At 34.8% G+C, this 13,473-nt stretch overlaps 1 protein-coding gene across 3 annotated transcripts; it reads right to left on the bottom strand.

The window, feature by feature from the left end:
• Window positions 1-2,596: 2,596 nt before the first annotated feature.
• LOC106070575 (zinc finger protein 665-like) lies at window positions 2,597-9,665 on the bottom strand. Of its 3 annotated transcripts, XM_056040381.1 has the most exons (5): window positions 9,397-9,665; window positions 8,357-8,508; window positions 7,739-8,000; window positions 7,234-7,314; window positions 2,597-5,306 (listed from the first exon to the last, which is right to left on the bottom strand). In XM_056040381.1, exons 3-5 carry the CDS (start codon window positions 7,961-7,963, stop codon window positions 3,573-3,575), a joined length of 2,040 nt encoding a protein of 679 aa, XP_055896356.1. In that variant the 5' UTR covers window positions 7,964-8,000; window positions 8,357-8,508; window positions 9,397-9,665; the 3' UTR covers window positions 2,597-3,572. The 3 variants fall into 3 exon arrangements, with proteins under 3 accessions (XP_055896356.1, XP_055896357.1, XP_055896355.1); XM_056040382.1 differs by lacking the exon at window positions 8,357-8,508 and having other exon boundaries at window positions 7,243-7,314; XM_056040380.1 differs by lacking the exon at window positions 8,357-8,508.
• Window positions 9,666-13,473: the final 3,808 nt, after the last annotated feature.

Raw genomic sequence — 13,473 nt, forward strand, 5'->3', positions numbered from 1 at the left:
TTTTGGAGGACGTGGTCGGCATTTTCTGGTGATACTCCACATGGGCAGATTTCACTGGTTCCAAGAACAAGTGAAATCTTATAAATATCTAGGCGTCATCATAGATAACAAGCTCTCAGGGGAAGACCACTTTGGAACTCTTCCTATACAAACTCAATAGCTTTAAACTAAACAAGAAGGTAGATCTTAGATCATTTTTACCGCGCGACTATGCGACATGACGCGTAGGACGTAATCATCTTCTTTTTTAAACTTTTGTATTATATAAGATAAGAAATCTGCTAACATACGGAATAACTTGTTGGCAAGGCAACGCTTCATCTAAACTGTTGCGCCGCTTAGAAAACATCATAAAGAGGGCATCAAAAATCACACGCACAACATTACCATATTTGAATGAACTTTATGAACAGAAATGTCTAAGAAAAATCGGAAAAATCTTGGAAGAGAACAGCCACCCGCTCCATCATAACTACGTCAAGTGGTCGCGAAGTGGGCGACTACTGTCAATCAAGACAAGAACAGATCGGTACAAAAACTTGTTCGTACCTTACTAGGTCAGACTATATCAACGCCAGCCGTTGATCAGGGAACATGAAAAGGACCAAGATTCCTGTGTGTAATCGATGAGTGAACTCTTTATGTTGTGTCTGTTCTATTTATGTGTATGTTTCGAATTGTGTTGTCTTTATAAGAGAGAAGAGTCCTTGTAATCACAACAAATTTCCATATGGATCGATAAAGCAGTCTTAGTCTTAGAATCGGTGACCATCCTTAGACTTTCCCGTCTAGCAACTTAGCGAGAACAAATTTAGTTTATCTTCTTATCTTATATAATACAGACGTTACTTCAAAAAAAGAAGATGATTACGTCCTACGCGACATGCATTTAGTCATGCATATTAACCAGAGACTTAAATTCTGCCAAGTCACTGGTTTTCCTGGCTAGCTCAGGCAGAGAATCCTCATTCATTATAGAAAGACTTTGTTGCCTGAATAAGCCTGGAAAACCAACAACTTAGCACAGTGATGCCCAAAATACGGCCCGCGGGCCAGAACCGGCCCGCGATGTGGTTTTATCCGGCCCGCCGAAACGTCTGCATAGAGTGTAGATTAGGTTGAAAAATGTATCTTTACCCACGTTAGGGTCCTGACTTTTTCTCTGATGAATTGGTTCCATGCCATTTAAAATGTGTAGGTTTATGAAATGAGAGAGCAGAAGAAACTACAAGTTGACTCTGAATTTAGAATCATACCAGGAAAATTGAACGGATCTTTAATTATTTTTGTTTTGGAACATGATAATAAACCAACATATTTGTTTTGTAAATTGTAGCTGTTTTAAAAACAACAACATCTATACGGCTTTATTAAACAAAAATGACGGCATTCTTGGTTTGAGCTGCGAATAAAAGGTTGTTAAACTAAGCCTAGAAATTGGAGGATAGATACCTAAAAGAGACAAGAAAATGAGTCGTTGGTGAAGCTAGCTACAAAGATGCTCACATTTTAAGAGAGAAATGAAGCCAGTTAATATCCTATAAATTAATGCAAGTATTAGATCCACTGGTTTCTAATAAAATTCTTTTAGGTCAATTTCATTTCGTTTATGTACATTTTCGGTCATGTGGCCCGCGACATGAGTGTCGGAAATAAACATGGCCCGCAGGTCGAATTAGGCTGAGCATCACTGACTTAGCAGATTTTAAAATCCCTGATTAACATCACTGTCACCTATCCCTTAGTCTGTTGAACCGTTGGGGCACCACAAAAGATCCGTTGACCGTCGTTCTCGATTTCTGTCTTTTGACAGATAGAATCTTTTAACGACAGGCATGTTCATTCTATTATGTTGTCTTGCCATCGCGATCTGTCTGCCTCTTTTTTTTTCCCTGATACTGCTCCCTGAAGGAAGGTCTTTGCGAATGATTAAGATGCATGACTTAATTGACACATGAAATGCGTAGGATGTAATCATCTTCTCTTTTGAAGTAATGTCTGTAATTTATAAGATTGTGTTACAGAATCCGGTTCCAACTTCAAGAGACTTTTTATAAGTCGCAAGAGCTGAAGTGATTTCTGTCACATCTTTAAGTGAAGCTCTCTATTTGTGTTATAAGAAAGTTTAAAAAAAAATGAAAATAATTGATTACAATGTGTATATTCAATTAAAATGTGTATATTCACAATAAAATTCACTTTTAAAATGATTAAGTGAAACTATAATGTTACAATATTCACTTTCACCAGATTTTAAAATCAGAAGAACCTTACTATCATTATAAGTAGCAATACATCATCTGTCGTGAGACACTCTTACAAAATAAACCATTAAAGCTTTTTTGATTTGTCTAACATGGTTATTTAATGATCCACAAAAAATTGACTCCATTCATTCATCTATAATCTATATAAATGCTTGATTGATACACAATTAAAAACTTTTCCATTTACAATGAGATTGTGTTTTTTAAAAAGCTCATGAACGATATTTAATTTTGTAACATTTATTTTCAGAATAGCCAACCTACAAAACATTAAACATACAATATAAAAAAAATGTTTACAAAAAAAAAAAAAGAACTCCTACTTGATGTTGGAATAACATTTAAATTTGATTTATTCTCAAATCAATGTCCAATATGAAGATTAAACTCATCACATTTGTGTTACCAGTATTAGCATGATGCACCAGCAATGTAAACAGTCATACTTTATGTGCGAAATTTCAACTTATAATCAATTATCAATTTTTGACCAAAATCCATATTTTTACTACCTTTTGACTATGGTGAAAAAGTGAGGTTACTGTGAGAATAAAAAAAAAATAGAACATAACTATAATTCTTTTTTTTTTAATTTAAGCTTTCAAATGTATCAGGCAATTAAAACAATTAATTCTTTTAGAGACTAACATGCCACGTCAAACATAAAGTGTTTGGGCTCAATGACATCATCATCATCTGTCCCTTAACCTTCATCATAGGGGTGACAGTGTGGGTAACCAAATCCCTCCACTTTTCCCTAGTTAGCAGTTGTTCTTAGTATGAATAAAAAAAAGAGGTCAGTCCATTCTTTTATATTATCCAGCCAGTTTTTCTTTCGATGACCCTTTCTTTGTGCTCCCTCCACTGTGCCTTGAAGAACTGACTTTTGATCCACTCAAGCTGAGTCAACTTATTGAGATTTATCAGCTCCATTCAGCTGATTGGTTCTGACCTATGCACTCAAGATCTAGGCATTTTGTTTGATATCTTTGATCCTGAAGACTTTGTAGTGTTGAAATCACATTTGGTCTTGTTCTGAGTACAGGATGTCTTTCAAAATATGGCCACATTTTATGTGGTTGAAATGTTTAAGTCAACAATATGTTGTATTAGTGTCAGTGGTGCATAGTCAAGTAGTGTACAATTCCTGGTTAGAATTATGATATTTCCATATATCAAGTGTCACAGTGCTATGAGACAGGTTCAATCTATGCTTTCTTTTTATGCTAATATGTTCCAGAACTATTGCTGTGGAAATTTCAAGCTGGTGATTGAGAAAACTTTACTTGAGACTTTGTAGACATTTCATTGTTTTTTCCCACCAAAATGAACTAACAAATGCTTGACCAAAAATGATGATCTAAGAAATCCAATTTGACATATTCGACATTTAAATTTTTCACGAGTATGAATCAACTGGTGATTTTTTAAAGATGAAGATTGAGAAAATGTTTTAGGACACATGTGGCATTTAAATGGTTTTTCACCAGTATGAATCAGCTGGTGAACTTTTAAATGAATATAAAGAGAGAATTTTTTAAGACATGTTTGACATTTAAATCGCTTTTCACCAGTATGAACCACTTGGTGAGTTTTTAAATTAGCATATTGAGAAAATCCTTTAAGACATATTTCACATTTAAAAGGTTTTTCACCAGTATGAACCACTTGATGAGTTTTCAAATTCGCTGACTGAGAAAATTCTTTGAGACACACTAGACATTTAAAAGGTTTTTCACCAGTATGAACCGCTTGGTGAGTTTTCAAATGTGAAGGTGTCAGAAATTTTTTCTTACATATTTGACATTTTAATTTTTTTTCCCCTGTATGAACTAACAAGTGATGTTTCAAATTTGCAGACTGAGAAAATTCTTTTAGACATGTTTGACATTTGTATGGTTTCTGACCAGAATGAATCAACTGATGTTTTTTTAAATGCGAAGGTTTTAAAAACACTTTCTGACATATTTCACATTTGGATGCTTTTTCACCAGTATGAATCAGCTGATGAGTTTTTAAAGTTGAAGATTGATAAAATTCTTTAAGACATACTTGACACTTAAAATGTTTCTCTCCGGTATGAATAAGCTGGTGATTTTTCAAAGTCCAAGACTGAGAAAATCCTTTAAAACATATTTGACATTTAAAAGGCTTCTCGCTCGAATGGATTAAAATGTGCTTTTTCAAAAATGATGATCTAGTAAATGCCTTCTGACATATTTCGCACTTAAATGGTTTTTCCCCAGTATGAATCAGCTGGTGAGTTTTCAAATTGGAAGACTGAGAAAATTCTTTATGACATACTTGGCATTGATATGGTTTTTCTCCAGTATGAGACAGCTGGTGTTTTTTTAAATGTTCTGAAAGAGAAAATTCTTTAGGACATGTTTGACATTTAAATGGCTTCTCACCAGTATGAACAAGCTGATGATTTTTCAATTTCCAAGATTGAGAAAACTCTTTTAGACATATTTGACATTTAAAAGGTTTTTCACCAGTATGAATTGCTAAGTGCTTTTTCAAAAAGGAAGACCGAGTAAACCCCTTTTGACATATTTGGCATTTAAATGGTCTTTCAACACTATGAATCAGTTGGTGATTTTTCAAATTGGAAGGTTGAGAAAATTCTTTATGACATATTTCACATTGAAATGGTTTCTCACCAGTATGAGTCAGCTGGTGTTTCTTTAAATGTACAGAAAGGGAAAATTCTTTTAGACAAGTTTCACACTTAAACGGTTTCTTCCCCGTATGAATCACTTGGTGAGTTTTCAAATTCCAAGAATGAGAAAATTCTTTAAGGCATGTTTGACATTTAAATGGTTTTTCACCAGTATGAACAGACTGGTGCTTTTTTAAATGCGAAGGTTTAGCAAATATTTTAAAGCATATCAGACATTGGTGTTTCTTTTCTGGTTGATGTGCCTCAGTGCTTGACAACTTTTCTTTGGAATAGTTTCCTTCAACTGGATCTTTTATGCTATCAGAGAGCTCATTTATGTCTGAAGTCATTTCTTGTTCTTCCTTTATCACCTTTACCTGTTAGAAAAAAAAGAAATTGGAGATTTTCACACTAAAGGTTAACCACAAAACACATAAGCAACATCGTAAACCACTTAGACAAACATAATGTCCTTAATCTATACCAACAAGGCTTTATAAAATAAAGATCATGTGAAACACAACTAATAGAACTAATTGATGAGTTTTCAAAAGCCTTATATTAGAGGTTCACAACCTTTTTTTGACCCGGGGACCCCTTTCTATAGTCAAAACTAGCCCATGGACACCTAAATGAAAAAGTTACATAAATGCATATTATATAAGTAAAAGATCTAAAAAAAACAAACCATTTTCTTGAAGGAGTGTTTATTAAGATTATACCTTTGTTTTAAAATAAAATTTAAAAAAAAACAAAAACGACTTAGATGAAGTTCATGCACTAATTTCGAGAAGGTTTCTTTTATTTTTGATGAGGTTCATTATGGCAATGAATCCACTTGGTTTCAAACAAGAAGACAGGAACTTCTTTAAATATTCCATAATGCAGAATATGTTGTATCCTTCATTAAACATTGGTTTAAGTTTCTTGTTTGTGGATATTTCAAGTGACTATTTTTATGCGCAAAAGGGTTCAACACCCAGTTGGGTATATTCAAGTGAACAATGTCTTCAAATCTTTGATTTAGGTCGTCATAGAATAGTGTGTAATAGACCCCTCAACTCAAGAAAACATTAGGAAACTAGAACAGAAACAAAACAGATTCATAACAAAGGAATATTTACATTTGATTAGAGTAAATATTTAGTAAAATCATTAACATTAGAAACACTTCAGAAGAGAAGACTTAAAAAGTAAAGTAGCAATTATACATAAAACACTGAATCATAATCTTCAAATACAAAAACAAAAACCTGAATAAAATACTCAGAAAGACATAAATATAAAGGCACATTCCTTGTTCTGTATGCTCGGACTAATTTGTACAAATACTCCTTCTTCCCTAGTGCTATTAGAGCATAGGATGGGTTCCCTAAGTCAGTCAGGAAAACCAATGACTAGGCAAAATTTAATTAATTGATAAATGTGCATGACCTGAGGACACGTGCAGGACTAAATTATATTCTTTTTAAGTTACATCTGTACTATATAAGATAAGATAAGATTAATCTGAGCTTTTGATTTTTAAGATCCCTTTTCATATTCTGTAAGTGATAAGATTCAATAAAATAGAAAAAGAAGATAGTCAAAATGCAAAAATTTGGTGATGATACAACAGAACCTAAAGAAAAACTTAAGAAATTATAATTCAAATTACTTTCTGCTACACATAATAGTGCTTGGAAGATTGATTCTACAGAACTCGAAAATTAACAAACATTATTACATGGCTGAGTGCTTAAGCACTTAGCTTTCAAACCTGGATCTGGGGTTCGAATCTCAGTGAAGACTTGGATTTTGAATTTCAGAATTTTCAGGGCGCCCCTGAGTCCACCCAACTCTAATGGATATCTGACTCAAGTTGGAACACTGTCCTATTGGGGCATACTTTGCCCTGTTCCACACAAACTTTGACTCCTGATGCCGTCACTGTGGAGAGAGCGTTGAAACAGTGTCGCACGTCTTGTACATGTGTCCCCAGCTCCGCGAGGTAAGGGGGGACCTGTCTGAGCAGTCACTTGACTTGTATGGTAGCTACGAGGCACTACGCCGAACGGCTAAGTTTCTTGCCAGAGCACTACGGGAGGACTAGTCCTTCCTGCTCTGATTTTTCAATAGGAGTTCATCTCAGGTCATTGTGCTGGCCACATGAAACCCTGATCATCGACCGTTGGCCAAAGAAACAGATGACCTTAACATCATCAGCCCTATAGATCACCAGGTCTGAAAGGGGAACTTTACTTCACTTTTATATATATATAATTTTTTACTTTCAGACCAATAACAATATCTATTTACCAGTACCTGACTTACTGATGCTTCTGTGTCATGCTTGTGAGCAGGTGAACAATCAGCTATTTCCATCTCTTGTTTTATGATAGTTTCCTGTATGAAGAGAAAAAGCTTGAAAAAAAAACAACAAAATAATATAAAAACTTTTACAACAATAATGAATATTAGTCTGTCAAGTAGATAAAGGTAGCAAGTGTTGGCATCAAAGAGAGCCCATTAGTTTAGTGTCCCCAACATACCTGCCCAAAATAAGTATTTAAATTATCTTCAATCTTCTATTTGTTGAAAACTTTGCATTCATTGGCTCACCTAAATTTACAGTTAACAATGGTATCATGTGGCCAGCACAATGGCCAACCTCCTTTACTTTCTTCCAAATAAAGCCTGTGGATGTCCTAAATAACCCTAAGTTCAAAATCTACCTTCACTAGGATTTGAACTGATGACCTCTTTATCTATGTGTGTGCGTGGTTAGTTCATAAATATTCACTCATGTACTTTTATAACTAAATAATACCTGATGTTCAGCATTCACATCAGAAGTGTCAGCATAGTTTTCTGATTGCTGTGTATACATGTCTGATTCACCTTCATTTACCTTCTCACTTTTTATGATCGACACCTTGAAGTCTTGTTCTTCAGATGGTTTTGTTGACAAATCTGGTTCTTCCTTTTCCTTCTTCACATGTTTTAAGACATGGTTCAGATCAAGAGTAAAGTCATGCTTTGTATCAGTCATCATGTGTGCGACTAAATATTAACTAAAATAACTTATTTTCCTGTTTAAAAAAAAAAAAAAAGATTAATTAATCATTTTAAAAAGCATAACTATGTTTTACTTTTTTTTTAAATGGATCTAAGCAAAATAAAATTAATTTCAAAACATCGAAACAGGTCTTAACAATAATACTAATGATGAATGTGTGGTGTCATTGCAAAATAAAAATGGTGATATGTATTTATATAAACAAAGCATATTATGGTATGCAAATCAATGCAGAAAAAATACAAATTATGACCAGTAGGCGTAGCCAACAGGGCTTTACAAGGGACATCAGTATTGGAAGGGAAAAGCTGATATGTGCCAGAAGTTTTAAATACCTCAGAGCTATTGTCTTAGATGAAGAAACATTACCTGATCTACTGGCCAAAATTATACAGCCATCAGCAGCACTTGCAAAACTCAAAACAATCTGGACTAAATCAAAGCCATGGACACTAAAACCAGACTGATGCCCTCCCTGATCACTGCCACATTCTTATATGCTTGCTAATCTTGGATGCTGACTGCAGAAATTGAGAGGAAGATCCTAGCAATGGAATTGAGATTTTACAGAAGGATTCTAGGTATCACTTACAGTTGACAGTTTACAGAGACCACAGTCTTAAGTCTTAGGTATCTAAACAATCTAGATTTCTAGATCTAGAAGTGAAGTCTAAAGTTTAAAATGTGTAAAATTAGATCTAGCTAGACTCTAGTCCCACTCTAGAGTCTAGACTTTAGTAGTACAGTAGTAGTAGTAAATAGTAAGACTTCACAATAGTCGAATAGACCAATAGTTTAACTTCACATGTTTGAAATTATTAATTAGGATAGATGATTTAGAGAGTCTAGATCTAAATTATTAAATATCACTGAATTACTGAATATCAGGACTATGCAGGACATATTCATGCATTCAGCATTGCTGATGAAAAATTCGTTCACTTCTAATGACTTGACTTATGTCAACTTATGTCTTATTTATGACATTTATCATACATTATGTCCTTATACTTATGATGTTATTGATTATTGACTTGACTTATGACGTTATGTCGTTATGACTTTGACTTATGATCTGATCATCTGTAAGAACCCAAAGTAACTCAAAGTTAATTATACTTAAACTTAACTAACTTATTAAATGTTATACTGACTAAGTCAAGAGTAAAGTTATAACTTTTACTTATAGATCTACTCAGTTTAGTATACAGTACAGTCACAGTGAGTACTGCTGAGTAACTTGTGTAAGCATTCTCATTGTAAAATCATAAAATGTCCGTGTTTTGGTCACATTTTTTAAAAATAATAATATAGGCAAAATTTTCAAAACCCAGTAGAGTAGATATACTTTACTAGACGTCTAGATTAGATAGATCATGATCTAAATCCATAATCTAAAAATTAAATACCTTAATTTTAGAATAAACAACAACAGTTCCGGAAGTCGCCATAATAAACAAAACAGGATTATCATTTTGTGATCACAGTGATGATTGTCAACTTTTCTAAATTCTAGATATTTAATCTAGATGTATATAGTTCTATAGGCCCCTATCTGTTATAAAAAATATTGATAACAAATAGATGATAAATATAAATCTCTAGACTAAATTAGAAGATTATACAGTCTATAATTATAATTTAAATTTTAGATCTAGTATTTATTTACTCGATAGAACAAATAATAAGGTTGTCACGAGACAGCTTTTATATCAACAAATTGACAGCAGAAGTCTATCTACACGTAAGTAGACGTATAACATGTTAGCAACGGCGGACATATATCTATTTTAGTTGGGAAGAAAATACACACACCGAGACGGAGAAAAAAAAAGGGGGGGGGGGTATGAAAGCACTTGGTTTCCGAACCTGTGGTCCTGTGTTCAAATCTCTTGGTGATGACTGGGATTTTAAATTTCGGGATTTTTAGGGCGCCCCAGTAAAGTAAAGGCGGTTGGTCGTTGTGCTGTGACACATGACCTGACCACCCGCTCATTAACCGTTGGCCAAAGAGACGGATGACATTAACATCAATGAATAAAGAGAAATATTAGATATACCGATGAGCTGAACAAATAGAAATATATTTACGACCCTTCAAATTGCGAAATAAATCTAAACAATTACGATAGGCTCTAGCCGCTCTATGGAGAGCGAAAAAGTAATGACCTAAGCTCTGGAAATAGAGAGCCAAAGGGAAAATGTTTAGTTCTTCTACGTTGCATGTCTTCTTATCGTATATAATACAGATGTTACTTTAACTTGACCCACATCTTAAAAAACGAGATAACAGACCTTTTGGCCAATGGTGTTTTCTTATCTTATCTTATATAATACAGACGTTACTAAAAAAAGAAGATGATTACGTCCTACGCGTCATGCATTCAGTCATGCATATTAACCAATAACTTAAATTCTACCAAGTCACTGGTTTTCCTGGCTAGCTCAGGCAACCCATTCCATGCTCTAATAGCACTAGTGAAGAAGGAGTATTTGTACAAATTTGTCCTAGCATATGGAACGAGGAATATGCCTTTATCTTTGTGTCTTTCTGAGTATTTTATTAAATTTTGTTTTTGTATTTGAAGATTATGATTCAGTGTTTTATGTATGATTGCTACTTTACTTTTGAGTCTTCTATCCTGAAGGCTTTCTAAATTTAGTGATTTAACTAAAGGTGTTACTCTAATCAAATGTGAATATTCGTTTGTTATGAATCTCACTGCTCTATTTTGTGTCTGTTCCAGTTTCTTAATGTTTTCTTGAGTTGAGGGGTCCCAAACGGAGGATGCATATTTTATTATTGGTCTAACGACCAAGGTTAAATAACATTTTAGTTTTATATTCTCTATTTGATTTATAGAAATTTCTTTTAATAAATCCTAATGCTTTGTTTTATTTTTTGAGAGCTTCATCAATATGGGGATTCCATGACAGTTTCTCATGTGGACGGGAATGTCTCCCCAGATTAGCACTCCACATTCACACGTAGAAGTGATCCACGAGTAGAACAAAGCCAATGACATGAGTGTAAACGATGCCAATAAATCAACAGACGCCCTGCTTACCTACTTAGTACATATAACTTTAGTGGTAATTAGACTAAGACTCAGAGGAGTGGCGAAGGGTTTCAACTAACCCCGGGCCCTGTCTGTAACGTAGCATAGGCTCGTGGGGGCTTATCATATGATAATTTCATTGCGCTTGGGCCTATGATTCGTGACCAATGAGCTTAAAAGAAAAGTTCCTTAAAATGTCTTACACGTTATACTAAGCTTTGTGTAATTTCAAAACGTTAACCGTATTTTTATCTAGAGTCTGTGCGTCGTCTGCAAAGACTGCGTCTGCGTGCTTTGATGTAAGGAACTGCTTTCGTTGGTCATATTGTAATGGTTAGGCTTATACTATCCCTATTCACATTTTGTGTTCGTGGGGACGTTTGATGCATTTACACAGAGCTGTTTAGCGTCACGAAGAACCAAAGAACCATCAACAGGTTTGCCAAAGTTATACAAACAACATGAACAACTAATAGATCTAGAACGCCGGATGAAGTAAACAAGATCGTACACCTTGAAAAAGATTTAAACTAAATACCCTATAAAATAGCAAACAGGGTCGTTTGTAAAATTTCATATTCGTAAGAACCAGAAGTCTGCAAAATTGGTTGAACAATTAAGTTCAAAATTGGAACTAGTAAAATCCAGTACAAAATTGTAAACACAATCAACGTAGTGTCTACATAAAGCTGTGAGCCAACTGGAGAAGATGTAGAATGATGTAAATCCAGAGGCGTAGCTAGGGTGGGGGAAGGGAGGGGGAGAATTTGAAAATCCCCCCCAAGCCACCACTTGATGGGGCCCCCAAATGAGTGTTGTTTTTTTTTACATTAAAAATTAAATATTACGCAAAATGCAGGGCTCCCAAAGAGGTCAAGCCTCCAAATAATGGCAAATTCCTAGCTATGCCACTGAATAAGTCATTTGAGAAAAAAAAAAGGAGAGATCCAGTGTCTCGCTCTTTACCGAGATTCGAACCCAGGACCCAAGGTTCGGAAGTCATGCGCTTAAACACTCAGTAACCGCGCCCCCATGACCTTGTGAGATTGGCAGTTAAATAATGGAGGCTGGAGAGTTGTATTTGTAAATTGAAGTTCATATTTCATATGTCTGAGAAAATGGCGAGGAGTGAAATTGAATCATAAACAATAGGCCTATGTTCGATGATAGGGGATCTTCAGATGCATTGAATGCGAATATCAATACCATGTATAAGTTAAGAGTATATGGTGGCAGGAATTTTTTCGCTATAGGAGATCCCCCATTCTACACTAATTACCATTAGTTAATTAACTATTGGTTATTTGTTGTTGTTTTTTTTGCTATCTCGAACAAGGGACATAAATTTTACTTGACTGGTGAGGTGGTATAAGTTGAATTAGTCCCCTTTATTACTTGTTGGAAAAAAAGTATGTTAATAGCTATACAAACTATTTTCATAAGCATCTCCCTGGCACAGTGGTTACCGTATTGGCTTGAGGAAGCTTTAGAGCCTTAGTCCTCGAGTTCGAATTAAGGTCTCACGCTTTTTTTATAATTACATTTAAATAGCGATCACCAGATAGCCCCTTCCTCCCCCCCCCCCCAACCTATTCCTTTCCAACTGGTCCAGAGATGCCAGTTTTGTTTTGAAAACTGCATTGGTTCAGCACATCTTTTTTTTTGGGTGGGGGGCATTCCTAAGATTAACATGCCTGACGATAAGAGAGCCAAGCATTGATAAATATAATGCGTAAAACAGGACCGGCATTAGGTATAGGCAAACTGGCCACCGATTAATGGGGGCCTCGAACAGGAATCTTAACATTTAAAAAAAAAAAAAGCAAAATTTGTGCTCAATGTTATTGTTGGATACACAAGTTTTTTTTTGGAAAAAATAAATTGCGTAATTTTAGTTTTTTTCGCTGTTAAATTATTTTTTATTTCATTTGGTGTCACTAATTCACTTCACCTAGGGCTTCCAATTATTTAAGGCCGGCACTGACAGTAAAATATGTACAAATACTAACGCTTTGATCCTACTATTAGTGCTGTAAGCATGAAAGTAGTGCTATATAAAAGCTATAGTTACTATAATGATTATTGTATTAGACGAATGCTTGGAAATGAAACAGATATGGGGATCTTTTTCCTGGTACTGTTTCCTGAAGAAAGGTCTTTGCAAGCCCAGAAGACCTTGTAATATGGCCATATAGTTTTAGTTTGCGTTTTTTTTACAATAGTTAGCAGGTCATCGGGGGGACAAATCACTGCAATAAACTGTCTCTAATCTTTTCATTTGTGATGCGGTCTTTGGTTGTGATACCTAGGATCTTTCTGTAGCATCTCAATCTCAATTTTATTGCTAAGATCCTCCTCTTTATCTCTGCTGCCAGTGTCCAAGACTCGCAAACATATAAGAATGTGGCCATGACATGCAGGGAGCGC

Source organism: Biomphalaria glabrata, chromosome 9 (assembly GCF_947242115.1).
Source record: "Biomphalaria glabrata chromosome 9, xgBioGlab47.1, whole genome shotgun sequence".
NCBI lineage: Eukaryota > Metazoa > Mollusca > Gastropoda > Planorbidae > Biomphalaria > Biomphalaria glabrata.